Source organism: Pseudochaenichthys georgianus, chromosome 10 (assembly GCF_902827115.2).
Source record: "Pseudochaenichthys georgianus chromosome 10, fPseGeo1.2, whole genome shotgun sequence".
Lineage (NCBI taxonomy): Eukaryota > Metazoa > Chordata > Actinopteri > Perciformes > Channichthyidae > Pseudochaenichthys > Pseudochaenichthys georgianus.
The window spans coordinates 30,055,209-30,082,657 of NC_047512.1; the positions used below are offsets into that span (position 1 = coordinate 30,055,209).

Here is a 27,449-nt window from a genome sequence, read left to right on the forward strand (position 1 = left end):
TTCCAAGCCGTGCAAGTACTGGCCAGAGTTACTACTGTAACTACGGCTCTATGCTGTGTAAGTATCCAAGCCGTGCAAGTACTGGCCAGAGTTACGACTGTAACGACGGTGCTAAGCCGTGTAAGTACTGGCCATAGTTACTACTGTAACTACGGTTAGATGCCGTGTGAGCCCTGGCCATGGTTACTGCTGTAACTACGGCTCTGTGCTATTCTATTCTTTAGAAGCTAGTTATCTGGTCTTAAACATGTGTGTTATTTGACTTGATCTCGCTTGATCGTTAGCAGCAGCCGCTCGGCTAACGTCTTGCGTATACTGTTAGCTTCTTTATTTTACCCAGCTAGGTGAAGGCAGTGCTCTCGCTCCCGCTCCCTCTACCGGTAATGCGGATGTAGCTACATCCCTTTTTCTGTTCGGCGAGTAGTAGCACCGCTCTACTCTTCCCGTTCAGCAGGTAGCCGGTGAAGGCTGTGTTCCCGCTCCCGGTTACACTGCATCTGGCGTTCGACTCTAACTTAACCAGTAAAGGTAGTTCTCGCCCCCACTCCTGGTAGACGCCAAACGGCCTCGTTTTTCCGTTAAGCAGGTAGCCGGTGAAGGCTGTGTTCCCGCACCCGCTCCCGGTTACACTGCATCTGGCATTCGTCTCTAACTCAACCAGTGAAGGCAGTTCTCGCCCCCGCTCCTGGTAGACGCCAAACCGCCTTGTTCTTTCTGTTAAGCAGGTAGCTGGTGAAGGCTGTGTTCCCGCACCCGCTCCCGGTTACGCTGCATCTGGCATTCGTCTCTAACTCGACCAGTGAAGGCAGTGTTCTCGCCCCCGCTCCTGGTGGACGCGGAACTGCCTTGTTTCTCCGTTAAGCAGGTAGCCGGTGAAGGCTGTGTTCCCGCTCCCGGTTACACTGCATCTGGCATTCGTCTCTAACTCAACCAGTGAAGGCAGTTCTCGCCCCCGCTCCTGGTAGACGCCAAACTGCCTTGTTTTTCTGTTAAGCAGGTAGCTGGTGAAGGCTGTGTTCCCGCACCCGCTCCCGGTTACACTGCATCTGGCATTCGTCTCTAACTCAACCAGTGAAGGCAGTTCTTGCCCCCGCTCCTGGTAGACGCCAAACTGCCTTGTTTTTCTGTTAAGCAGGTAGCTGGTGAAGGCTGTGTTCCCGCACCCGCTCCCGGTTACGCTGCATCTGGCATTCGTCTCTAACTCAACCAGTGAAGGCAGTGTTCTCGCCCCCGCTCCTGGTAGACGCTAAACTGCCTGGTTCCGTTAAGCAGGTAGCTGGTGAAGGCTGTGTTCCCGCTCCCGGTTACGCTGCATCTGGCACTCGCCTCTAGCTCAGCCAGTGAAGGCAGTGTTTTCGCCCCCGCTCTTGGTAAACTGCCTTATTTACTAATCCAGCTAGGTGAAGGCAGTGATCTCGCTCCCGCTCCCTCTGCCGTAACGTGGGTGTAATTACATCCCTCTTTCTGTTCGGCGAGTAGCAGCAACGCTCTACTCTTTCCATTAAGCAGGTAGCTGGTGAAGGCTGTGTTCCCGCACCCGCTCCTGGCTACGCTGCATCTGGCTACCTACAGAATGGTTCATTCATGTAGCGCCTGTAGGGTTTCTCTTGAGCCCGAGGACGGCCACGACCGCTGCCCCTCCTGCCTCGGCCGCTTCTGGCGGTCAGTGGGGACGAAATTCGAGCATCTGAGGGAGGTTCTCACGGTAAACGCCTGCATGAGCTGTAGCTGCATGCCTCGGGTGCTCAGAGTGGCTCGAATCACTGAGGTGGAACGTCTGGCAGCAGCCAACAGACACCTCTCCTTGTCACGTACTCCTCCAGATCAATTCGGCCGTTCCCGGCGACTTGAGGGAGCGATGGCTTTGTGTGCTCCCCCCAATAGAAGGACTAGAAATAGGCTGTCCTCTAAAGTGGATCGGCTAGCTGCCGATAGGGGCATGATGAAGTCGCCTCTTGGCCCTTCAGCCTGGGCCCGGTGTAGGGGCTGCTAACCCCCCCCTTCGGTTGGCGCCCCTCCTTCGGTTGGCGCCCCTCCTTCGGCTGACGCACCTCCTCCGGTTGACGGAGAGTCCTCCGGTTGACGGAGAGTCCTCCGGTTGACGGAGAGTCCTCCGTCGCGTACCAGTCGAGCCAGGGGAGCTGTTTAGATCAGCTGCCCTCGGAGGCACTGGAGTGTGCCGCCCAAGCTAGGCAGACCAGGCAGCAGCACTCGGGTCCTCGCAGACCTGTGCCCACTCCCAGCAGGCCCAGGGGCCACTCTAGCAGCCGCACTCAGCCGCTGGATTACAGGGGTGGTCTGCAGAGGTCTTAGCGGCCCACTCAACCGCCTCCCAATGACTTTCGTGCCCCATGTCGCCCGCCTTCCAGGCGGCCTCGTGCCCCAGAGCCTGACCGGAACCCCCCAAGAGGCTCCAGGGTCCGGGGGGGCTGGGCTCTGAAATCCCGAGGGTGGTCGGCGGCTGCTTTCCCAGCAGCAGCTCAGTTTCTGGGCAGTCTGTACTTCCGTCCCTTGGGTGGTTTTCACCTTAACCCAGGGGTACGGACCGCAGCTCCGGCCCCTAGCCTTCGGCTGGGTCTAATTGACAGTCGTCAGCGATCCGGCAGGGGCCCTACCTCTGGGCCAAGAGTTGTCCGTCCTTTTGTCCAAGGACGCAATCAACCCAGTAAGACCCTCTGCTTAGCCAGGGGGTTCTACTCGGCATACTTTCTCGTGAGCAAGAAAGTCGGCGGATTTCGCCCGATCTTGGACCTCAGAGGAATCAACAGATTCCTGAAGGTGCTGCCATTCTATATGCTGACTACTGCATACGCACAGGTGGAGTGGTTCCCAACCGAGGGATGCCTACTTCCACGTGGGCCGGGCAAGAGGGTGCCTTATATTCAGTTCCTCCGGCCCTTGGGCAGACTGGCAGCTGCCTCGGCCGCTGGGCCCTTAGGCCCGCTGTCGTTGTGCCCCATGCAGATGTGGCTGAACAGCCTTCACTTGGACGCCAAGTGGCACAGGCACAGTGAAGTCAGGGTGTCGCAGCATTGCTCCACTCTCCGTCACGCTGGAGGGGCAGGGCCTATCTCTGGTAGGCGTGCCCATGGGCGCCATCCCATCCCGCCAGGAGACCATCACCATAGGTGCATGTCTCTCAGGATGGGGTGCAGTGCGGCAGGGCAGGACCGTTCAGGGTCAGTGGTCTGCCCAGCAGAGTGCGCGCCGGGTCAACGTGCTAGAGCTTCGGGCCGTGCAGCTTGCACTCACGCACTTTCTACCCCAACTGGGGGGCAAGAATGTGCGTGTTCCTTGGGGACAGCATGTACGTTGTTGCTTAGACAACAGTCCCTTCTAGATAGTGGACGTTCTCACTCCACTCTGAATTCATGTGGCTGCGATTCTGCCCGACATGTTCGGGTCGACGGCGCCACGGCGGGGTGCCACAGGTCGGTGTCCCTCTTTATGAGAGGGGCTTTACGGCAGCGTCCCCCTTGCACCCCGAGGGCTCCGGCTTGGGACCTGCCCTTGCTGCCGGATGCCCTATCACCTCCTCCCTTCGAGCCCCTGGCCCAGGTGGGGCTTAGGTGGCTGCCCACAAAGGCAGCATTTCTGCTTGCCATAGCCTCAGGGAAGCGAGTCGGGGAGTTGCATGTCCTCTCCATAAACAATACATGCCCGAGGTGGGACTCTCATGCGTTGCCCTTTGGGCAAATGTGGCATTCCCGCCCGGGGTCCTTCCACAAACTCACTTCAATCAGCCTGTCCAGCTGGCACGCTTTGACATTCAGGAGTACGGCACATCGAAGTTGCTGTGCCCGGGGGGTGCCCAAAGGGCGTATATCAAGGCTACTGCCTGTATACGGCAGGAGGAGCAACTCTTGAGTTTGCCCTGGCGGCACTAAAGGAGGTTAGGCCCTCTAACCAGTGGCTTCCCCACTGGGTTGTCGATACCATCTCACAGGCTTACGGGGCCAGTGCCCGCCCCCTGCCACCAGGCTGAGATGCCACTCTACAAGGAGCATCTCAACATATTGGGCTGCCCTGAGAGGGGTGCCCCTGGAGACCATCTGCGCCGCGGCGTCGTGGGCGTCTTCTGGCACATTCTCCAGTTGTCATCAGGTCAATGTCGCCACTCCCCATTCTTTGGGCGTGGTCCTTTTGCCGAGCTCCGCTGCTTCCAGTGGTGAGCAAGGGCTTGGATTCTTCATGACATTGTTGGTATAGGTCATCCAGTGCTAAAGCACCGCCTCTGGCGGTCAGTAGGGACGAAATAGAACGATAGTTACGGCTGTAACTACGGTTCTATGAGTCCCGGATGACCGCCAGAGTTCCCTGTCACTCAGAATTCTTGTGTGCTCGCGAGAAGATTCGGGGAACAGATCCTCTGACAATACCGGCTGATATAGCCGGTGTCACGTGGGTCACAGGTGACTTTGTTGTTATTGGTACTCGAGCTGCGCATGCGCGCGATGGACATATCCAGTGCTAAAGCACCGCCTCTGGCGGTCATCCGGGACTCATAGAACCGTAGTTACAGCCGTAACTATCGTTTCTAATGAACGTACTATAATATAAATAATATTGGTTTAAAAAAGGTAAAATGCCTAAGTCTGTCAATTCCCTTGCATTTCGTGAAAGGTTTTGGAGATACACATATTGCAATATGTAACTTACACCGTGTAATTTGAAGATCTCTGATGTGAACGAAAATGCGTTTATTTCAGAGAATAACTATTTGGATTCTCCAGTGCACTGAGACTTGTATTGACACAGAAGACACCTTTTTCTGGGTTAAGTTTCTGGGTTAATATCATAGACTGTATATATAAAGGTTAATATACTACCTAAATGTTTATATAGCCAATCAAATAAATAACATGTAGTTTCATTTTTTATTTTTTATTAATAAAGGTGTTTTTTCTGTTATGTTGGACGTTTTTTATGTCTTAAATTATTATTAAGGTGTTCAAATTATATATATTTTTATATGACCTACTGCAATATATATATACCTCTCTTCAGTGTTTTGCTATATTTTAATCTAAAACAAAAGAGGAGGCATGTAATTCATGGGTGTATAAAGTGAATACCCTTTAAATAACATTATTCACACAACTACGTGACGGGCACAACATCCGAGGAACAGAGCAGCACTTTTTTCCTATCCGGGCAAATCTGCATCGGCTGCTGATTGGTCCAGAAATATGGAATCAGATGACGTAGTAGTTCCGGGTTTCTAGCCCTTCAGAAAAGGTAACTCTCGGTCATTTCTGGTAGAGACACGACTGACCCGGTTTTCTTCTCCTCTGAAGGTAAGAAAGCCTCCAGCCTGCCAGATAAGCAGGGTATCACTCTCTGGCTGACTGCTGTAATCTCATTACTGCCTAATATCTGTTTGTAGAATTTTGTGTGGGCTTTTTTGAATTGGTTTAAGCTACATCCTCTGTAGCTAACGTTAATCAACGTGCCAACGGTTACTCAATGATGCTGTGTAGCGTGTGGAGGCTTTTGTCATCATCTGCGTCGCTCCTCACCCATTGTCAAATATCCCGCTAAATGACGTATCAATAGATGCATTTATTTGGGTTATTTTGAGGAAAGACATTTCTGATAGGTTCCTTTTTATAGGTTTATTTTACATATCGCTTTTTGTTCATTCAAGAGGTTTTTGAACATGACGTTCTGTAAAACTTCCCACAGTGGATTTGGGCATTTCATAGTAAGACATCGCAATGTATATAATTCATATTAATAATATCTGTTCTAAATGGCTACGTTGCCATGGAAATAACACATTCATAATGTTGGTTTGATTCAAAAATGTTCCACCTCTTTTTTGATACCGTGTAACATAGGTTTGGTTTAACACACCATGCCTCTTTAATAAGGGACCCGCATGCCACAATTTGCATCGCTCCAGGCATAACGATGTATTTGCAAATAAGACCATTTTAATGTTCCATCCCGATGCAAAACAGGAACGACTGGTAGCTGGACACAATGTCGCACATGTTCTTTATACCCTGGGAGTGTCTGCTTCATACTGTTATTACTGAGGAATGTTTCATGGTTTCAAACTTGTTTTGTACTGCTGTGAATTAAAATCTGCTTGGCTGTGAAGGAACACGCACACGCTGTGGCATGCGAACACATCACCCCACTCTTTATTTATCCTCTGGAGTGCATCCAGATTTTTTTTACATACACACATGTGTGACGTAGATTAGACCTATGATTCACTCAAATGTAAATCACGACATGTGTAAACGAAGTCTTCAGGGAAATGCTGAGAACGGTTACAGCATCGAGGAAGATTTAGGTTTGGGTAATGTAGCTGAGTCATTTTACTGTAAAATGTTGTGAAATTCATAGCTTTCAATATCGAATTGGTAATATTAAAGTAGGTCAAACATGATAGATGTAAACTACACTTCATTACACTATTTGGTTGTATTCCTTTTTTATTTAGTTGCTCTGATGTTGGAAACCAGTTTAAAGTGCCATACTTAGTTTCATCCCCATTCCACTGAAACTAGTAAAGAGACACACATACATACACTAGTTTTGTCAGTTTACGCTCCGTACCCCCCACTGAAAGGTTATTAGCGAGCTCAGCTTGACCTAAAGTGACCTTACACTGGCCACTGCGTGGGGTGAGCTTCAAGAGTATTGTCATTGGTTGTCCGCGGCTCAATGCTTTCAGGCAAAACTCAGTGGTGTGGTCATCGGACATTGGTCAGTCTCCTTACACACCTTCCCCCATTCATGACATATCTGATAACTTACCCTGTATTGGTATAATGAAGACCGTGAGAACACTAAGGGAGGGATCTTGTAATGAAACACACCCTCTAAGGATGAATCACATATAATTGTGCCTTGGAGTCGGACAGACATACAGAAGCGGTCTGGTACAGACCGAACAAGGTGAGTCTAGACTCTAGGATGAGGACAGAGTGTATTCTTAGTCAACATAACACACTCATATTGTGTGTTAAGAGTAGCTTATCAAGGGATTGGTTTGAATGGCTTTCAGATGGTAGATAACCTTAAGTAATTGGATTAAATCTTTGATTTGCGAATAATGGTTTTTCCAAGCTTCTGTATTTGTTTCTGAGAAGTATGCCACCAGACTTTCTTTGGTTACCAACTTCCTCTTGCAGACAGCTGTCGTCACTCGTCACATAGCTGAAAGTGGGTTTGAACACTTGAATTGAGTGTCCTCATAGTTGGAAAGTGTTTGGATTTTTAACAGAGCGTTTGGAAATGTAATCGTCAACCTTCTGTTAAATGCTGGATAATTGTTTTCATCTGAATCTAAATCAGAGTTTGGCAAAAGATGTATGAACCCTGTTAAATGTTATTATCTCATATGTGCTTAAAAAACATTTTCTTTTAAAAGTTTTTCTTTTCTGCTGTATTCCATCTTTAGGTGCAACATCGTATGGAGAGTGGACCAAACATTTTCATACTACAAGTGTGGGACAAAAGTGTTTCAGGCATTTCTCTTTCTGAGGCTTCCAGTCCAACACATTCAAATAATTTCTGGGACCAGCACACTTTTCACAACCAGCCTGACCACGGCTGCTCCATAGACCCCTTCCACACGCACTCTCCCAGAGACCAGTATGGGTCTCCAGGCAGACTCCACCCTTCAAACTGTCCTCCTTTTTCCAGTCCACTTTCTGATATGGCTGTACTCCGTCGTGTCCTTTCTTCCCTGGTACTACATCACCAGTGCCGGAGAAAAAAAAGCTCTGTCGAAGAGGGTGAAAGCCCGCTCCACTTCAGGCTGTGCCGAGGGACCGTACCGCTCCGTGGATCAATTTGAGTCCTTGGCCAGGGAGGACTTCCCCGGCAAGGACACGCTGGATAAGCTGATGTATCACGCTGTGCAGCGCTTTGGAACAGAGCACTGCCTCGGCACCAGAGACCTTCTGAGTGAAGAGAATGAGATTCAACCCAGCGGAAAAGTATTTAAAAAGGTGAGGATTCCCATCATTATATTACGTTTTTAATTATTGATGAAGGATGCTTGCGAGGACAAAGATGTCTAAAGTTACATCTGACTCTTCCCTTTCTTAGTTGATCCTGGGGATTACAAATGGCTCTCCTACAATGAGGTGGACTCTATAGTCAGTGAGTTTGGGAGCGGGCTGGCAGCCCTAGGGCAGCAGCCCAAAAGCAGTATCGCAATATTTTGTGAAACAAGAGCCGAGTGGATGATCACCGCCCAGGCGTGCTTCAGGCGCAACTTCCCCTGTAAGTATAAAACACATCATACGGTACAGTGCAGGATGTTATAACTGCTGATTAAATGTTTCCACTCACTGTGTGTTTTGTTTACACAACAGTGGTGACCTTCTATTCTACACTGGGAGAGGAGGCAATTGCTTTCGGTCTGAACGAGACCGAAGTGACACATCTAGTTACCAGTTCAGAACTGCTCCAGACCAAACTGAAAGTGAGTTCATCCCTTACGGCAGGAGAGGAGAAGAAGTGAATAGTCAGGAAACGGCTGATCTATCTTTATTACTAATCATAATCATATGACACTCTTAATAGCTCGAATGGAATGCGGAACCTAAAATATATGTTGTAATATCAGCATCCGCATTAACGGATGTACCAACATCTGTTGAGAGAATTAATGATCTTAATTAAATATAATCACTTTTTACATTTTATAGAAGAATTGTATAGCAAAGTATAAAGTGCTTTACAGAGAGAAGGCGTGGTAAAACAGCTTAATAAATTAGGGGGGAAATAAATCATTAAAATAATTTTTAAACCAACCAGATGCACGTTGAAGCTGGTGTAGCTTTTATTATATATGTTAATTCACTATGGAAGCCATTTTTTATTAAGTAAATACAATTTGGATTTGTTCAAAATTGACGAGTGAGAAAGGTAATGAAAACAAAACCTGGAAGCAAAGGAATGCGTGTAAATATGAACTTAACAAATAGATACAAACAGAATCCAGACTTAAGGGAAATGATTTAAATAATATCAAGTGACGGATCTCTTTTGGATTCCTGTCTCTATTAACATTTTTGTTAGTTCCAGTCGATTTATCTTTTATATATTTTGGAGATGTGGTTTCTGGCCATTATAAAGAACAGTCAGCAAATAAGGAGCTAGGAAACATTCCTATTTGTTAAAGGAAATCATGTGATTTGACATCCTGTCCTAATAGCTGCTGTGTCCTCTCTTTCTGTCCAGAATGTGCTTCCTCTGATCCCAAAACTGAAGCACGTGATCTACGTGGACCAGAAGAAAGTGAGCACACAAGGCTTCTCAGACGGCCTGTCCATCCACAGCATGCAGGCCGTACGAGAGCTGGGCGCGCTGCCGGAGAACAGTACGTATCCGTCTGACTCACCTTGGTTCTCCCTGCAAGTCAGGGGTGAAAAGCCTCTTACTGTAAGAGACAATAACTGTCTGTCTGTTTCGCAGTTGGGAGTGAGATCGTGAAGCCCCAGCCCTCTGACCTGGCCGTGGTGATGTACACCAGCGGCTCCACAGGCAGACCCAAAGGAGTGATGATCGTCCACAGCAACCTCATCGCAGGCATGACGGGCCAGTGTGAGCGCATCCCTGGACTCGGGTGAGTTTTGGTCTTATCTAGTGTTAGGACTGAACAATTCACTATATATATATATATATATATATATATATATATATATATATATAACGAAATAAATATTTGTCACAGGCACAGTATGTATAAATATTGTCCTGATAAAGTATTGTGGTGCTGCAGAGATTAGAGGTCTTTCCTCCCAGTTGCCATCCAACTCTATAACACCCTTCAGTAAAGAGAGATGAGAACTTCCACACCACCACTATGTGCAATATAGATACCATTATTACAACAACAAAAATCTCTGCTATATAACATGAGCAATATAAAAAAAAAATGCAATTGCGTATCTGCCACTACATTTTTTTTTCTCGCACTATTCAATACACACTGTCCAGTTTTTTTATATTGATCATTTGACTGTCTATGTTTCTTGTAGTTTATTTAATTAGCTCTTTTGACTGCACTGCTAGTGTACAGTAGTTGTATTATTATGCTGCTGTGTTTATTATATCTTTGTAACTCTGGCACAACAATTTCCTTCGGGATAAATAAAGTCTTATCTTATCTCTTATCTTAATAAAATATAGTTGTTTTGTAGAGATGCTCTTAAAAACAATCACCACATTATCTTTTTAAATAAGCCTTTCAATGATAATGAGAATAATGACTCATAAACAATCCCTACGATAACGGAAATCACATCAATATCAGTCAAAGTAATCACAATAAGCACATTTTAGGAATAAGTACAAAATGTGAAATAGAATGAGATCAAACAGAATTTTGAATTAGATACTGTAGCTTGTAATAATATATAAATATGTGGAGTATAAACAGAGGTGTGTGCTATAAACATACCTAAGTGATGACACTTCACAGAGCTCCGAGTTTTATTTTTGAGTTTGTTTTATGGCCTGTGGGATAAAACGGTACCTGGTGGTCCTGCACGATATCTCATGTGAACCAACAAATACTTTAGTTTTTTAAATGAAACAATCCCCTCTACACATGTGTTTGTTGTCTTGAGCTAACTAAGCACTGATTAATGAAGGCCAAAACATACAAGTAAAGTTAACATGAACATCTGGTCAAATAAAGTGCATATATACATGTGAACATGTCATTCAGAAGGAAACAACTAAAATAATATGACTAATCGACTTTAGAAATCTTAGTTAACTCGGACATAAACGGCGTATTAGTTTACTTATTGACTAAAAAGGGACTGCCCTGATGGAAAAGGCTTCAGGAATGTTGTAGTTTTTGTTTTAGGTGCAGGGTTCGTACGGTCATTGAAAACCTGGAAAAGTCATGGAAATTCAAAATGAAAATTCCAGGCCCTGGAAAATTTATGGAAAACGATGTTTTTTCCCAAAGTTTTGTAAAAGTCATGGAAATGTAAACTGCGTCAAATATAATTTACATTTTATCTAATCGCCAAAATAATCTGCGGGTCGCGATCTATTATGTGCCATCATGACGCGCATGGGTATTATTTTTTAATATATGAAGCGCGAGCTGTGGTGCTCGAGTCTTCCTGCCTGTCGGTTTGAACTCTGCTGCTCCGGTATGACGGTCAGCTACATTATCTACGGTGCGTTCGTTAACTGTGCGGAGTCACTGTGGCACAGACTGAGCCGCTGGTGAACAGCTGTTACAACGGGCCGTTCAGGTGTTCAGAGCAGAGCGGCAGAGCGTGATGTGAACTGAAATGTTTTTCTGTCACAATATCATTAAGGAATCGTTGAGCTAGCTAGCTAGCAATAGCATACATTGTCACTATCTGCTAACGTTAGCTTTAGCCTTCGTTTTCTAATAGTTTTTTTTCATAGGCTATAAACGGAGGGTGGTATAAGTATAGATATTATGCTAGAGTAAAAGTAGAAGTACTCAGATCTTGTACTTGATTACAAGTAGAAGTACTCAGATCTTGTTCTTAAAAGTAGAAGTACTCAGATCTTGTACTTGAGTAAAAGTAGAAGTACTCAGGTCTTTTACTTAAGTAAAAGTAGAAGTACTCAGGTCTTGTACTTGAGTTAAAGTAGAAGTACTCAGATCTTGTACTTTAGTAGAAGTGGAAGTACTCAGATCTTGTACTTGAGTAAAAGTAGAAGTACTCAGGTCTTGTACTTGAGTAAAGTAGAAGTACTCAGGTCTTGTACTTGAGTAAAAGTAGAAGTACTCAGGTCTTGTACTTGAGTAAAAGTAGAAGTACTCAGGTCTTGTACTTGAGTAAAAGTAGAAGTACTCAGGTCTTGTACTTGAGTAAAAGTAGAAGTACTCAGGTCTTGTACTTGAGTAAAAGTAGAAGTACTCAGGTCTTGTACTTGAGTAAAAGTAGAAGTACTCAGGTCTTGTACTTGAATAAAAGTAGAAGTACTCTGATCTGGTAGTAAAAGTAGAAGTACTCAGATCTTGTACTTGAGTAAAAGTAGAAGTACCAGAGTGTAGGAATACTCTGTTACAGTAAAAGTCCTGCATTCAAAATGTTACTCAAGTAAAGTAGAAAAGTATTCTCATCAAAATATAGTGAAAGTAGCGACAGTAAAAGTAGTCATTGTGCAGATTGGTCCATTTTAGAATAATATATATGATATGTTTTATAATGATTATCTGATCATGAAAGTGTTCTCAAAGCTGGTAAAGGTGCAGCTAGTTTGAATGACTTTGTATACTGCAGGGTAGCTTGTGGATTTACTCCAGGTGGAACTAAAGTCTGATTCAACACTTGATTAGATTTCACATCATTCATCCACATCTGTAGAGTAACTAAAGGTATTAAATACATGTAATGGAGGAAAAGTACACCATGTACCTCTGAACTGTAGAGGAGTAGAAGTACACCATGTACCTCTGAACTGTAGAGGAGTAGAAGTACACCATGTACCTCTGAACTGTAGAGGAGTAGAAGTACAAAGTAGCAAAACATTGAAATACTTAAATAAAGTACAAGTATCTCAAAATTGTACCCACGTATAGTACTTGTTGAGTTTATGAACTTAGTTACTTTACACCAGTGGCTATAAAGATAGAAAGACTACACCTTGCACAGGCATGACAATACATTTTCAAAATGCTCAACAGTGCTGCCAGAATTATAAACTGACTGCTACACAATTAAAATAAATGCTTTTATATATTTCTATTAGATGTGACTCTTTGGCGTTTCTGTTATTATTGACACTGCTGCTTTCAGGGGGTCAGGGGTCGGGTCCTTGCCACCTTTTTCATACCAGCCTCCCTGACTACAGTTGCTTTAGCGTGTAGAAGCTAGTAAGCCTACTATTTGATTTGTTTTAGATGGGCACAACATGTTTCATATGCAGACCTTATTTTCCTGTTCCATGTTAAAATAAACCATTTTCAGTGGGAATTTCTTTTTGGTCATGGAAAATGAGGTAAAGGTCATTGAGAAGTCATGGAAAAGTCATTGGTGAAAAAGTGTATGAACCCTGTAGGTGACTTCAAATTTGATTTAAGTATACTCTTAAAAAGCTGCCCGTACACTGCTGACAGTCTCTTTTATCATTCATGGTTTAATTCACCCAATTTTCACAGCTCTTACTCAAAAGCAGATTTCTTCAGTCCTCTTTTGTATTTTTCAACTTTAACAACATCTGAATGACAAGTTAATTGTTTTTTCCGCATAAACTTGTGCTGGGACAGACTTCCAGGAATAGAATAGTCGCCCTCCAGCTATCTAGAGTTGAACGGTATGAAACACGGAACAGCACTCAAAGACGCTTGGTGTGATCATTGGAAAGAGAAAGAGAAAACCTGTTGTAGCTTGTTGACACTAACCTTCACTTCCTCTCCCTGTGTCTCTGCAGGCCTAAAGACACTTACATCGCCTACCTGCCCCTGGCTCATGTTCTAGAAATGACCGCTGAAATCTCCTGTGTCACATACGGCTGTCGGATCGGCTACTCCTCCCCACAGACACTGTCCAACCAGGTACTAGACAGCACCGACACCATGTCATGTTCTATTTCTCAGGCTTTATGTAAGGTTACAACAAGCTGGTCATTATTGAGAACATGTAGTCCAGCAGAGTGAGCAGGGCTCTTAAGTTACAGTCAATCTAATATCATTCCACTATGTTGCAATAATGGCACACTTGCTGTAAATTATCCTTTTTATCACACAATTACAAACTAAATAAACCAAATATTTGAAAGAGTTTTTATATATTTAAAAGTGAGTTTATATATTTAGAGTTGATTTGAGTGATGAAGGGTTACTTTATATTGATTAAAAGAGATTTTATTGCACCTGCAAAAAAGAGAAAGTCCATGCTCAGGTTTAGGGGCTCAGAACTGTGTCCATGGCAACGGTCTGTTATGCATAGCAGCAGTCTGCTATGAAGTAATGAGCGTAATTAACCAGTCAGAATAAAGTATGATTCGGTCCCCAATACATTGTTGCCATTAGTTTAATCATTGTTGCTGTCTGAGGTAATCGGTGCCTTTTGTTCCCTCTAGTCCACTAAGATAAAGAGAGGAAGTAAAGGAGACAGCTCGGTGCTCAAACCCACGCTGATGGCAGCTGTGCCGGTAAGAAACCTGCTTTATTTTGTATACATACCTGTTTAACCTATTCATCATCAAATGTATACATTTACCTTTTTATCTATTTCTCCTTAAAAGGAAATCATGGATCGCATCAACAAGAATGTGATGAGCAAAGTGCAGGAAATGAGTCTAATCCAGAAGACGCTGTTTACTCTGGGCTACAGATATAAACTGGAGCAGATCAAGAGGGGCTATGACGCACCACTCTGCAATGCGTAAGAAACCGCCATGACCCCTTTTATTGCCCTTTATACAAATGTGGTGTTCAACTTGTAACACACAGTCCTCTTATCTCTGCAGCCTGCTGTTCCGCAAAGTGAAGAAACTTCTGGGAGGCCGGGTGAGGATGATGCTGTCCGGAGGCGCCCCCCTCTCCTCGGCCACGCAGAGGTTCATGAACATTTGTTTCTGTTGTCCGGTGGGTCAGGGCTACGGCCTCACCGAGACCTGTGGGGCAGGCACCATCACAGAGGGTAAGACCCTTTAGCGCAGGAAGAGAGTGTAACGATGAGAATGAATATATCGATTTTTAAAAATTATTATTTGCATGTTGGCATATACAGTGTGCTTTGTGTTTTGCTGTTGTGCCACATGTATTGACGACATGTTTAGTGTTTCTTTCTTGTTTTTGTTCTGTTATAACGCCTTGTGCGGAATGCTTTGGCAATACTATGTTTAACATGTGCTCATGCCAATAAAGCCCCTTTGTATTGTATTGTAAAGATGAGAATGAATGAATGGATATGATATTAAAATGTTGTCTTTGGCCTACAGTTGCGGACATCAGCACCGGTCGCGTTGGAGCTCCTGTTATTTGCTGTGAGGTCAGACTCAGGGACTGGGCTGAGGGTACGTGTTGAAAACAAACATATTAAACACCAATTCCTAACACTTGTTACTCCGTTAGTACACCCTAATCTTATCTTTCTGTCCCACTCTTTAACCTGTTGGCACAAGCTGTAATTACACCACTGAACATAATGTATTTTTAACACCAAGGTAATTACATTTGAACACTTTGTCTCAGGTGGCTACACCAAGGACGACAAGCCGAACCCTAGAGGGGAGATCCTTATCGGCGGCCCCAATGTAACCATGGGTTACTACAGGAACGAAAGCAACGATCAGGACTTTTTCGCGGATGAAAAGGGTCAGAGATGGTTCTGCACCGGCGATGTTGGAGAGGTTTACCCAGACGGCTGTCTACAGATAGTGGGTGTGTATAATTCTGTCCAAAGGCTGTCCTTTGTTCGCGTTGGTAATGGGCTCACCACATACTTAATTTCCTGGCTTGGATCTACACCCAATGTGGCTGTATAACTCCTGACAGGCAGACTGTGCTTTATTAACAGAGCACTATTGTAACCAGTTTCGTTTTAATTCTCATTTAGATCGCAAGAAGGACTTGGTCAAACTGCAGGCGGGCGAGTACGTGTCTCTGGGGAAGGTCGAGTCCGCTCTGAAGAACTGCTCCATCATAGAAAACATCTGTGCTTACGCCAACAGGTGAGTTACAGGAAATAGGATTTCAATTATTCTTTTATCAATATGAAATGTTATTTAGAAGTAACGTTTCGATTTTTTTTTTTTTTTTGTTTTACAATACAATAGAGTGATGCAGGAATGTCCTAAGACCAGAAAATGTGTTTTTACTCGAGCAATCCCTTAGTTGGGAGCCTGACAAAAGGTTTGTTTTATAACAAGCTTAACATATTTTAATATTTTGTTCTACAACATTTTCCGTCATTAAATCCCCCTAATGTGAATAATTGAAGCTTCCGTGTGTCATACAAACTGGGTGCTAACAAGTATCTAAATGAGAATACTAAACGTCATGATGCTGAACATTAGCCACCTTTAGCTTAGTGGTGGTGACGTGAAGTCATGTGACTGTGATTTTGTTTGTTTGTTTAACGTTAAAGGTGTGGTAGGTAAGTGTGAGAAACCGGCTCGAGATACACTTTTTGTTATATTCCATGGAATGCTCTTAACATCCCGATAGCAATGAATATCTTAAGTGCTTTGACAAAAAATCCATTAAAAAAATGTCATCTGTGGAAGCTGTAATACTGTAAAAAGCACGACCAATCATTTTAGCTGGATAGCCTACCTGCCTGTCAGCAGGTGCACAAACTTATCTCGTGCCCTCATTGGTCATGTTCGTGTGTGTTGGAGGAGGGGCTCTGTAAAGAAGTGGCAGATTTGTTCCGGTGTAGGTACCAGATGTGTTCGGGGTACCAGATGTGTTCGGGTGTATTTCCGTCGCATCCGTCATCAGTCATATTTTACGGCAACTCAAGAGGGCCATGATGGTCAAATTCCGAACATTTAAACATAGCCGACACTTCATTATTTACTTTGTCCGTTATTATATGTTGAAGATTATACTTTTCTCCGTCATGTTGTTTCCATAGCAACAACTTCAAACAGGCATAGCCTACACTTCATTCTTTACTTTGTTCGTTATTATATGTAGAAGATATACATTTTTTTCTCCGTCATGTTGTTTCCATAGCAACAACTTCAAACAACAACAACTAACCGCTAGCCGCAAAGCTAGCATCACAGCCACTGCTCCGTTTTTAGAGACTTTGCACACGTTTTTCACAAACATTTTCACACGCTAGGAGTACTTCCATTTGCTTTGTCTTGATCTGTAGATGTGATTTGATGTGTCGTGTCCCCCCCAACTCCTCTCCAAAGTTCAGATATTTAATAAAATACTCAGGGGAGTTTCCTGAATTTTCATGCCCAAAGCCAAGCACTAGGCCCTGGGTAAATTAAGAGGCTGATCTCGGGCACTTTTGTCCACTTTCCCTGGTGGTAGAAACTCAAGCCAGACATCCCTGGGATCGTCTTATAGAGTCGATGATCAGTGGGGCCTTGTTTTTACTGAATGATTTGTTTTTTTATGGGGAATTCAAATATGAGCTTATTTTTAGGATTTTCAGAGACTTTGCACACGTTTTCACAAACATTTTCACGCTAGGAGTATGGGAGTACTTCCATTCGCTTTATCTTGATCTGTAGATGTGATTTAATGTGTCGTGTGTCTCCCAACTCCTCTCCAAAGTTCAGATACTATATAAAAATACTAAAAGGTAAATAAAACATGAAACATAATGACAAAATAACAACCTGAAAGATATGTATTCTATCTACACATTTCGTAATTATCTAATCTAGTGGCCTTATAAAAGTGTTGGCTAAAGTAACGCAGAATATATATATTTTTTAATTGTAAATAATTAGAAACATTATTTATGTGCACAAGTACATGGGACCCCACCATAGCACCCCACACATAACAAGCTGTCCCGAGTTCCTCCGGCTGCAGTTCTGCAGACGGCCGGTGTGTGGCAGCAGAGCGCTGGGAGCAGAGGGAGGTGAGTAGACGGATATGATGGATGACAGATGCGACGGAAATACACCCGAACATATCTGGTACCCCGAACACATCTGGTACTGACACCGGCTGTGTATTTTCAAATTGTAGCGCACTCGAGCTGGTTTCTCCAAAATTACCTACCCCACCTTTAACTTCTTAGTTCTTACGATTTCTACGCATAGCTATTTCCGCTTCAACATTTATACAAGTGGTGTTTAAATGGAAAATGTAATTTGTAATCATCATAAACTTGTGTTTGCCACTAAACAAAAAAATAGTCAGGTGTCATGCTCCTCTCTGACTAGAAGGCCAGGGAGAAGAAGTGAGTCTTTTGTAGGGTTGGGAACCGAAACTCGGTTCCAGATCGAACCGATAAGAAAATGCCGAGTACCCATACAAAATACACTATTTCGGTTCTGCTTAACGGTTCCTAAACGCGGTAGACCCTGTATCTGCGCCACGGTGACCCGGTGGAATACAGGGTAAGGGTGGACTGGCCATCTGTGTGTCTGGAGAATCACAGAACAGCCGGCCGACACCACCCTTAATTTTTTTTAAACGGCATCATGTAAGTGGCGCTGACAGGCGACAGAGGTCCACAGTTGCACCGCAGCGAGGCTCCCCCCGCCCTCCCGTAGACAGTTCACGAGCTCAGTCACTTCATAACACCAAAGATGGATCGCGGTAAACGCCCTAAAGTGAGGCTCCACTACACTAAAAAAGAAAAAAAAGACAAGGCACAGTGTAATGCCTGTTAATAGCTTGCAGCCAATCAACCTTGCAATCGACCTCAACCACAGGCATAGCTCAGTTAAACTAAAGCACAGCTATTATGCAAAACATTTGTATTGCATGTATATTTTTTATTTGTAAAAATGTCAGTTAAAGCTTAAAAGAATAAAGATATTTTTGTTATCTAAACGTTTGACCTCTTTCTTTTACAATTTTGGAATCGAAACGGGGAATCGGTAAGAACCGGAATCAATAAGCGGAACCGGAATCGGAATCGATACATTTAAAACCATACCCATCCCTAGTCTTTAGTGAGGATTTAAAAAAAAACTCTCGAAAGTCCAACCTCACATGGAGATGCAGACTATTCCAGAGCCTAGGGCCAGCTGCTGCGAAGGCTCGGTGCCCTCGGGTTTTGAGCCTGGTCTTGGGCACTATCAGCAACAGCTGGTCAGCAGACCTTAAAGCTCTGGCTGGGGTGTAGCGATGGAGGAGTTTGGCTATATAGGCAGGAGCCAGCCAATTTAGGGCTTTGAAAACAAATAAAAGGATTTTAAAATCAATTCGGAACCGAATTGGAAGCCAGTGTAGTGAGGCCAGAATTGGGGTGATGTGGTCACGCTTTTTGTGGCCAGTCAGACTAGCTGCAGGCGTTTAATTGAGTCCTGGTCCATACCCACATACAGAGCGTTGCAATAGTCCAGTCTTGAGGTAACAGAGGCGTTAATAACTCTTTCTAGGTCTTTAAAAGATAAATACGATAGATAAATAGTCTTATTTATAAAAATAAAATAAAAAGGATTTGACTACGGTGCTGACCTGCTTGTCGAAATTTAAAAGGGCTAGTGAAGGTCACTCCAAGGTTCATGACAGAGGGGAGGATGTTCTCATTGAGAGAGCCCAGAATATCAACCCGGAGAGGCTGGAGGTTGGTGTCCAAAAAAGATGACCTCGGTCTTGCTCTCGTTGAGGTTAATCAAGTTTTTGCTCAGCCAGGATTTGTATCTCTATCAAGCAGTCTATCAACTGCTGTAGAGAGTGTTTGACATTTGCTTTGAGAGGCAGATAGATCTGTACATTGTCGGCATAGCAGTGAAAGGGAATATTGTGTTTAGTGAGAATTGAACCTAGGGGCAGTATGTACAGTAAAAAGAGGATGGGGCCCAGGATAGAGCCTTGGGGAACCCCACAGGTAAGATGGGCTTTAGCAGAGGAGAAGGCACCTAGCTGCACTGAGAAGCTACGATCTTTCAGGTAGGACCTGAACCATGCAAGGGCAGAGCCTGTGTGTGATGCCTGTGGACTGTTCGAGCCGCGACAACTAGGGTTGCCAGAAACTGACCATGATCAAAATCGATTATTCGGCAGCCCTGGCGAATAATAATCGATTATTCGACCGAAGGAAAAAAGAAGGAATTCCGTTGTTTTCTTTACTGTAACATGTTTAACAGTACAAACAACAAACAAGCATGTCATCACAACGACGTGGCCTTGAAGTGAAGTTGGTAATGTTCGGCTGTGCTGCGTCTTTCTCTGTAACCTCTTTGGCGTGCTTCGCACTCAAATGCGAACGCATTGTTGAGGTTGAGCTGTGATAGACCAATGTCTTTTCGCAGAGCTTGCATTTAACTTCCTTTGGACTTGTAAGTTCGGAGTAGTTCCACGAGGAACTCTTTTTACCTGCCGCTTTGTTCATCTTTAGTCGCACGTATTTATAAATAATAATAAAAAATATATATAAATAAAATCGATTTTTAAAAATAATATTCGATTATGGAGACTGTAGCGAATAATCGCTGGCATCCCTAGCGACAACAGGATGCTATGGTCCACAGTGTCAAAGGCAGCTGTCAGGTCTAACAGCACCAGGACAGCTGGGCTACCTGAGTCTGCGGCTAGGAGCAGATCATTAAAATCTCTTAAAAGGGCTGTTTCAGTACTGTGCATAGGTTTGAAGCCAGACTGAAACTTTTCATGGATGCCATGCGTGGTTAAGAACGACTGCAGCTGGACATAGACTACTCGTTCCAGGACTTTAGGTAAAAAAGGTAGCTGGGAGATGGGCCTAACACTTGCGAGAATGGAGGGGTCGAGATTTTTCTTTTTAAGTAGTGGCTGGGACACGGCATGTTTGAAGGCAGCTGGGACACATCCTGAGCTAAGAGAGGTTTTTATTAGTAATAAAATACTTGCTCCAACTGATTTGAAAACATCTCTGAGAAGGCGAGAGGAAATGCTGTCTGAGGTGCAGTTTGTCGGCTGCAGGTGCTTGACTACATCCGAGAGAGAAGAGCTCAAAGTGGTCGAGGACAGCAGGGCACAGAAAAGGAGCAGGATCTGGGGTAGCATTAGTGTGGGCTAGCCTAAGTGTAGATACTTTAAAATGTAAGACACTTATCACAGAGTAGATGATGGCACAATAGAAGAAACATCACAGGGATTAATAATAGAGTTGAGGACATTAAAAAGAACTTGAGGTTTATGGCTGTTTTTGGAGTCTCAACAACATGTATAGCTGACATTTATGAAGCTACCAACAGAGGTGGAAGAAGTACTCAGGTCTTGTACTTGAGTCAAAGTAGAAGTACCAGAGTGTAGGAATACTCTGTTAGAAGTAAAAGTCCTGCATTCAAAATGTTACTCAAGTAAAAGTACAAAAGTATTGGCATCAAAATATACTTAAAGTACCAAAAGTAAAAGTACTCATTATGCCGATTCAGAATAATAAAGTATTATATGTTTTGGTTATAATTGATGTGTTTATCAAAGCTGGTAAAGGTGACACTAATTTCAACTAATTGTGATTTTACTCCAGGTGTATCTAAGGGTTGATCCTATTGTTTATCATTAATATATATATCTGCAAAGTAACTAAAGGTATTAAATACATTTAGTGGAGTTAAAGTACAATATTGACCTCTGAATTGTGTTGAGTAGAAGTACAAAGTAGCATAAAATTGAAATACTCACGTAAAGTACAAGTACCTCAAAAGTATACTCAAGCACAGTACTTGATTAAATGTACTTGGTAACTTTACACCCCTGGCCACAAATTCCTAATGATGTGTTTTCCTGTTTCATGTGTGCTTTTGCGAACATGCCCTTTGCACAGCTACAGTTGAAACAATAGTGTTTGTTCACTTTTTATCTCACTCAAATATTGTATGCAAATCCACAGCAGTAGTTATCAGCATGCATTAGTTTGCAAATATATAACTGTATAACTATCATACTAGAGGGAGTTTGTTTATAATGTGATGCATATGCGCTGTAAAGAAAGCTGGTCTTTACTAACTGTAACCAATGACCTACAGTACATACCTAAACTCAGACTGTGAAATGTGTTATATTCACATCTTACAGTCCTTAGACTTAGTGTGCTTTGTGTCATTACTCTGGACATCAAATGTGGTTAATGCAGAATCATTACTTCATCATCTCTCCATTAAAACATGATCTTTTTAATATTGTGTAAGGACTCCACTCCTTTCCTTTTTCATTCTACCTTTTTACGATTATTTTTTAAAAAAATGAACGGAGTGAGTGGGGGTTTTAAATACACAACATTCATATTTCGACTTGTTGCATCATTTTAAGTTCCTTACAAAAAAGACAAAAACAAGTAGTTTGATGAAAAACAGTAATGCAGATAATATTGCATTTCCACTAACAGAAGCATTTTTTTGCCATCATTGGGAACACATATGCTTACACTACATATAACACGTCACACCTTTTCATGTCTTCATCTCTGAAAAACAATGAATAAACTAAAACATCAGCCCTTAAGTCTAACAACTTCCACTGTTTACACACACTTTGCCCCAGCTGATTTCAGTGTTCACATCTGAGCCTGCAGGGCTACTGAAATCTTTCAGTTCCTCACCTTTAACATAATGTTTGTTCAGGACTTCCACTTCAACTGTACGCTTCATCTGACATTTACAATACTTCCAGCCTTTCAACCACCATTCAGTACTTTCACTTCAAAGCTTTATTTATCTTTATCCCCTATGAATAAAGGGATTCTGATTCCCTAACTAGTAAACACTTAGCTTTGTAACTTGTCTGCCACTTAGAAGACTACTTCAACTATTTTAATGGTTTCAGCTTATCAACTTTCATTTTCTATTGTTATTTCAGTGAGCAAAACTACGTGATCAGCTTCGTGGTTCCCGACCAGAAGAGGATGACAGAACTGGCCAGGAAGAAAGGCATTGTGGGAGAATGGGAGGAGATCTGCACTCACCCCGACATGGAGAGAGAGGTTCTGAGGGAGATCAAGGAGGTTGCTGCTAACAGTAAGAACTGATCATGTGTTAACTTTTTATAACTGTGTGAAAAAGCTGTAGAGATTATCTTTACTAAATGCACAATTCTCATTCTGTCCTTATCCCTATTAAAATGTTTTTATTGAGTCAAAACTATATATTATAAAAAAGGTGTTATTGTTTCAATGCTCATTTCCATTAATACAAAATAATTACCTCATTTATACATTTTTCTCACAAAAATAAGCAAAAAACATTTATTTAGAAATTGGAACAGTATCAAGAGTAAGAAGTTAAAAATGAAAAAGGTAAACAGTATGTACTGATATTTGAGTAAAAAAGAGCATTATAGATTTAACTATACTGTGAAGAATGTATGTGAGATGAACTGTTCTCTTCGTCTTTCATCCATTCAGTCAAACTTCAGCGATTTGAGATTCCAGTGAAGGTTCACCTAAGTCCAGAGCCATGGACCCCCGAGACGGGCCTGGTCACAGATGCTTTCAAGCTGAAGAGGAAAGAGCTGAAGAACCACTATCTCCACCACATAGAGAGAATGTACGGAGGCAAATAACTGCTCAATTCCACCTAAGAGTCTCCAGTGTAACTATAACAATGTAAATAATCTTCCCGGTACCCGATATGATTTTTAATGCTGTTTATGTACCACTGGCGTCGACTTTGAATATGTCTTGAAAAGAAAAGCTGTATTCTCGTGTACATGAGTTTTGATTGTCAAAAGAAATGCACTCAACTTGCAACTCGTATGCCATGAAAAGGGTCTGAAACCGTTACAGCACTTAACTGCCATTCACTTAAATCCGCTGGCACTGGTTGTAGCTGATTTATTTTAAAAAAACATACCACTGTCCTCTATATGTTGCTGATGCTTTTTTGTTACTTTCGTTTGAAAATATGAACAACTGTTATCATCACGGAGGCTTGTTTTTCCTGTTTTGTAAAGTTGCAGTAATGATGTTACTGTGCCTTCACTCTGCAGTACTCGTGTAGTCACGCAGAAGTGTCAGCTACATTATTCAAACAAATAGGTTTGTGCTTTGTTTACTTGGGGAAATATATTCCCACCCAGATACTCTGTCATGGATCATACATGTGATCATGTCTGCTTATCAACTATTTTTTTTCCTGTCCAATCTTTTATTTATTTTATTTGTGTCAACTTATTGAATAAGTCAGACCTACATGTGTGAACACAAATGACTCAGGAAGCTAAGCAAATGCTTTAATATTTGAATTGTCAAATAATGGGTTACTTGTATACAAAGCCCTTTTGTTGAAATTCTTGTGGGCACCTTATTTATTTAAGAGCAGGCATGCTTGTCTCCAAACCAACTGCTAACATGCTCATTAGCATTAGCTAGTCAGGAAGTGTCTATAATACTGTGTGTCTTTTACCTCAGTTAATGTACAATTTGGTATCAGAAGGTTATCCGAAGTGGAGTCTGTTCATTTAAATATGAGTGTTTTCTATGTATTTTTCAAAGTGTTGTTGTGTAATTGTATTTGCATCATTAAAATATGTTATGGACACTGACCGTCTCTACACAGTTTGGTGATCCTGTTTGTATTTATTACTCCATTATTATGATCACATGCCTTGTTCAAGAATAAACGTTTTTTTTTGCATATTTTGTGGTGTATGACATTTTATTACAAAAAGAGATATAAACAAAAAGCATCTACATTAATGTTGTTGATTGTTTTGATGGGGAGACCCTCAACTGCTCCAGTCTTGAAACCGGAAACAGTCACTAGCAATCTTCCAAACAGGCTGGTCATTGTTGGGTGTTGCCTGAGCTGTCAAAAGAAAGTTCTGGTTGAAGAAACGCTGTTTGTTCCCTTCAAATTTGACAGTCCCACCAGTCACCACGAGCAGTGTAGTCTGACCCTGGGTTGCCTGTTCTGTGAAGAAAGGGTAGATTGATCCTGGATTAGTGCACCTTCAATGCAATAACATCACATGGTTGAAGTTCTACCAACCATGGCATTTTAATCTGCTTCAAATTTGGAATCCCCCTCTTCATTAGAGGATCATCAATAGAAGTTGTTTTATCACGAAACTAACCGTGAACTGGCTGACAATCCAGTGTTTGAACTTGGAACTCGCTTGAAGGCAATGAATCGAAGAAATCCGCCAGAGCATCGTTTCCAGACACAGCATTCCCATTCCACACCAAGGTCGCCTTGTCCAGGTAGAGCCGGGTCAAGTTCTGAGACAGTCGTGAAAAAAACATTAACAAGATCACAAACCTCAAGGGAAAGCAGCAAATAGCTTGATCTACACCCAGACCAATACTGGATTGAGCAGGCCAATACTTTTATTGATATACGGGGGAAAACATTTTTATAAATCATAAAATATATCCGCTATTCGTCTCAGAAAATAACATTTAATTTGATGGGTTAAATTGGACATGTTATGGTTTTTACTGCTCTCTGGTGACCAAACTATGTAATAATATATCCAGTCTCTGATTGTGTTACGTTATTATGAGAGTGCTCTCATACTTGTTTGATTCTGAAATTGTATTTATATAAATATATATGTACACATCTGTAGCCTGTCATTGTCTCATTATTCCGCACTGTGAATGAATTCAAAGTAAATATATAAGTGGTCATGAACACATCTGTCCATCAGACAGAGTGCTGCTGTGCCTCCCGTCATCATTAATGGACGTCTCTTTAATATGACCGCTCAGGAGAGGATTTCTCTAAACGCCTGCTGCTTCCACTCCTCTCTCCCCCTCCTCGACTCTTCCGCTCGCATCTCTTGTGGTCCGGACTAAGACACGAGGATAGGAGTCGAGGAGGGGAAATTAGAGGATTGAGAAGCCTTCACGGAGGAGTCGAGGAGGCGAAAGGGAGGATACACGAGAGACTACGCGGAAGTGTTTTCACTACTCGCGTATAAAAGCCCCGTCCCCACATTCACAGCTGGTCGATTTCAACACAGGAAAACGGAGAACTGGAAGAATGAGTGGAAAAGCGTCACAAGTGCTCAAAGCTCCGTGGGAATTATTATGTGCAATTCATTTCTTACAGTTATACTAACAATTTAAGTCATGTTTAATGAACGTCACTAAAACATAGCTATTAAGAAAGCTATTTCATAAATGGCTAGATCTTGATAAATAACTATTTCATAGTTTTGTGTTAAAATATTCAGTAGTTAAATTATTTAAAATTCACAGTCCTGAATGTGGGTTTGTGGTGAATGTGGGGGTAGAAAAAGAATATAAAACAGAGTCGGTTTTCTTTTTACAAGAGTCCTTTAGAGGGCTCAACCTCCTCAGGACACACATTTTCAGAGTAAAGGCTTTCACATTACTATAATTATATTTTTATTTAAATGTAGGCTACATTTTACACCAAAACGGAACACAAAAGCAGGACCAACCATCATACATTGAATTCCTTGACTAACAAGAGAAAGATTCATTCAAATAAATATTTAACAACAAATGGGCCGGTTCTAAGGGGTTATTCAGTTAAGCCCGATGAGAGGGGATACAGCTGTGCACATGTCATCATTAACAGACGTCGTTTAAAAGTGACGTTTGAGTGAACGAGGACGTCCCAATTAATACCTGAGGACTCCTCTGTCCTCGCGTCTCCTCCTCGTGTCTCTCGCTCGCATCTTACGGAGGCGGAGCAAAGACGCAAGGAAGGGACGCGAATGAGGGAAAGGAGGAGGTGAAATATTCAATTGAGATGAGCCTTCAGTATCTGATATATTCCCAAATACCGATATCTCTGATATCCATGTTGTAGAAGATACTTTGTATATTAATACTGAAGACATCAAAACTATGAAAGAACACATGGAATTATCTAGTTAACAAAAAAGTGTTAAGAAATCCAGAATATGATTTTTATTTTATATTCTTCAAAGTAGCCCCGTTTTGCCTTGATGACAGCTTTGCACACTCTTGGCTTGTCAGCTTCATGAGATCGTCACCTGGAATGTATGTCTGCAGTAGCCAGCAACATATAAATCATATTCTTTTTACACTTTTTTGTTAACTAGATAATTCCAAATGTGTTCTTTTATAGTTGTGATGTCTTCAGTATAAATCTACAATGTAGAACAAATTAAAATAAATACAAAACTTCGAATGAGAAGGTGTGTCCAAATGTTTGACTGGTAGTGTATATGTACATTGAACACACAGTATAAGCAATGTCGCTGCTTTATTGTGAACGTCCAGCAGGTAACTGACAAAGTGACCATAACCCCAAACAGCTAAACTCACATAGCACTCACTATGGTGGCCTACAATGGACACAGTCTTATAATTCACCGAATGATCTACACATGTCGATGTATTGGTCAGGCTTAAATGACCTCAGACAAATGATTTATAATAACTGGAGTATTTGTGTTTCCCATTTCAGACAACAACACAAGACCATCACTCACCCTTCTTTTCTTATCCATGCAGTCGTAATAAATGTTGACAAATTCTTCTGAATATCGGCATGACTGGTCGACATGGGTCCTGAAATCCTAGAGTGAAAAATCACTTATTGAAAGCTGATCGCAAATGTTTAAAATAAACAAACATGACAAGGTGTGTGAGACGGTCAATGCATTTTAAAAGTCGCACATTGGAAAGTGACGTTACCTACTAGCTAGCAAAACAACGCGTTAGCTAGTTCCTTTCAGCATAAAGTGTAGCACAAGTTTCAAACTTACCAGCAGCGGGCTAGCCATTTTAGAGTTGTATGGAGCGGAACAACTCTGGATGTATTAACTATTATCAAATAGTACAGTGAAAAATAATGTAAGCGTCAATTAAGGTAGCGTTTATTTTCTTGTTCATTTGGATTTAGCATCCAACGCTGCCATTTTGACGAATGAATTACTTCCTCTGGTCACTAACCATACC

The 27,449-nt window shown here is 42.5% G+C and overlaps 2 protein-coding genes across 2 annotated transcripts; one reads left to right on the forward strand and one right to left on the reverse strand.

Annotated features, from left to right (window-relative positions):
* The first annotated feature begins 5,216 nt into the window (after nt 1-5,216).
* acsl4a (acyl-CoA synthetase long chain family member 4a) lies at nt 5,217-24,185 on the forward strand. The gene is made up of 15 exons (XM_034092172.1): nt 5,217-5,297; nt 7,418-7,995; nt 8,071-8,247; nt 8,340-8,449; nt 9,211-9,349; nt 9,445-9,595; nt 13,405-13,528; nt 14,056-14,127; nt 14,221-14,360; nt 14,446-14,618; nt 14,920-14,994; nt 15,173-15,361; nt 15,537-15,651; nt 22,409-22,566; nt 22,953-24,185. Exons 2-15 carry the CDS (start codon nt 7,614-7,616, stop codon nt 23,108-23,110), a joined length of 2,163 nt encoding a protein of 720 aa, XP_033948063.1. The 5' UTR covers nt 5,217-5,297; nt 7,418-7,613; the 3' UTR covers nt 23,111-24,185.
* On the reverse strand, nt 24,186-27,422 carry nxt2 (nuclear transport factor 2-like export factor 2). The gene is made up of 4 exons (XM_034092171.1): nt 27,257-27,422; nt 26,981-27,067; nt 24,623-24,767; nt 24,186-24,459 (listed from the first exon to the last, which is right to left on the reverse strand). Exons 1-4 carry the CDS (start codon nt 27,272-27,274, stop codon nt 24,275-24,277), a joined length of 435 nt encoding a protein of 144 aa, XP_033948062.1. The 5' UTR covers nt 27,275-27,422; the 3' UTR covers nt 24,186-24,274.
* Between the last annotated feature and the right edge of the window lie 27 nt (nt 27,423-27,449).

What these genes read in the sequence shown, in the direction of transcription:
- acsl4a (XM_034092172.1), top strand. Translation starts at nt 7,614, where the DNA reads ATGGGTCTCCAGGCAGACTCCACCCTTCAAACTGTCCTCCTTTTTCCA. An exon ending in CACAGACACTGTCCAACCAG is followed by an intron (nt 13,529 to 14,055) that starts GTACTAGACAGC and finishes TGTTCCCTCTAG; the next exon opens with TCCACTAAGATAAAGAGAGG. An exon ending in ATCTGTGCTTACGCCAACAG is followed by an intron (nt 15,652 to 22,408) that starts GTGAGTTACAGG and finishes TTGTTATTTCAG; the next exon opens with TGAGCAAAACTACGTGATCA.
- nxt2 (XM_034092171.1), bottom strand. An exon ending in GCATGGATAAGAAAAGAAGG is followed by an intron (nt 24,768 to 26,980) that starts GTGAGTGATGGT and finishes CGACTGTCTCAG; the next exon opens with AACTTGACCCGGCTCTACCT. An exon ending in GGATTGTCAGCCAGTTCACG is followed by an intron (nt 24,460 to 24,622) that starts GTTAGTTTCGTG and finishes CTTTCTTCACAG; the next exon opens with AACAGGCAACCCAGGGTCAG.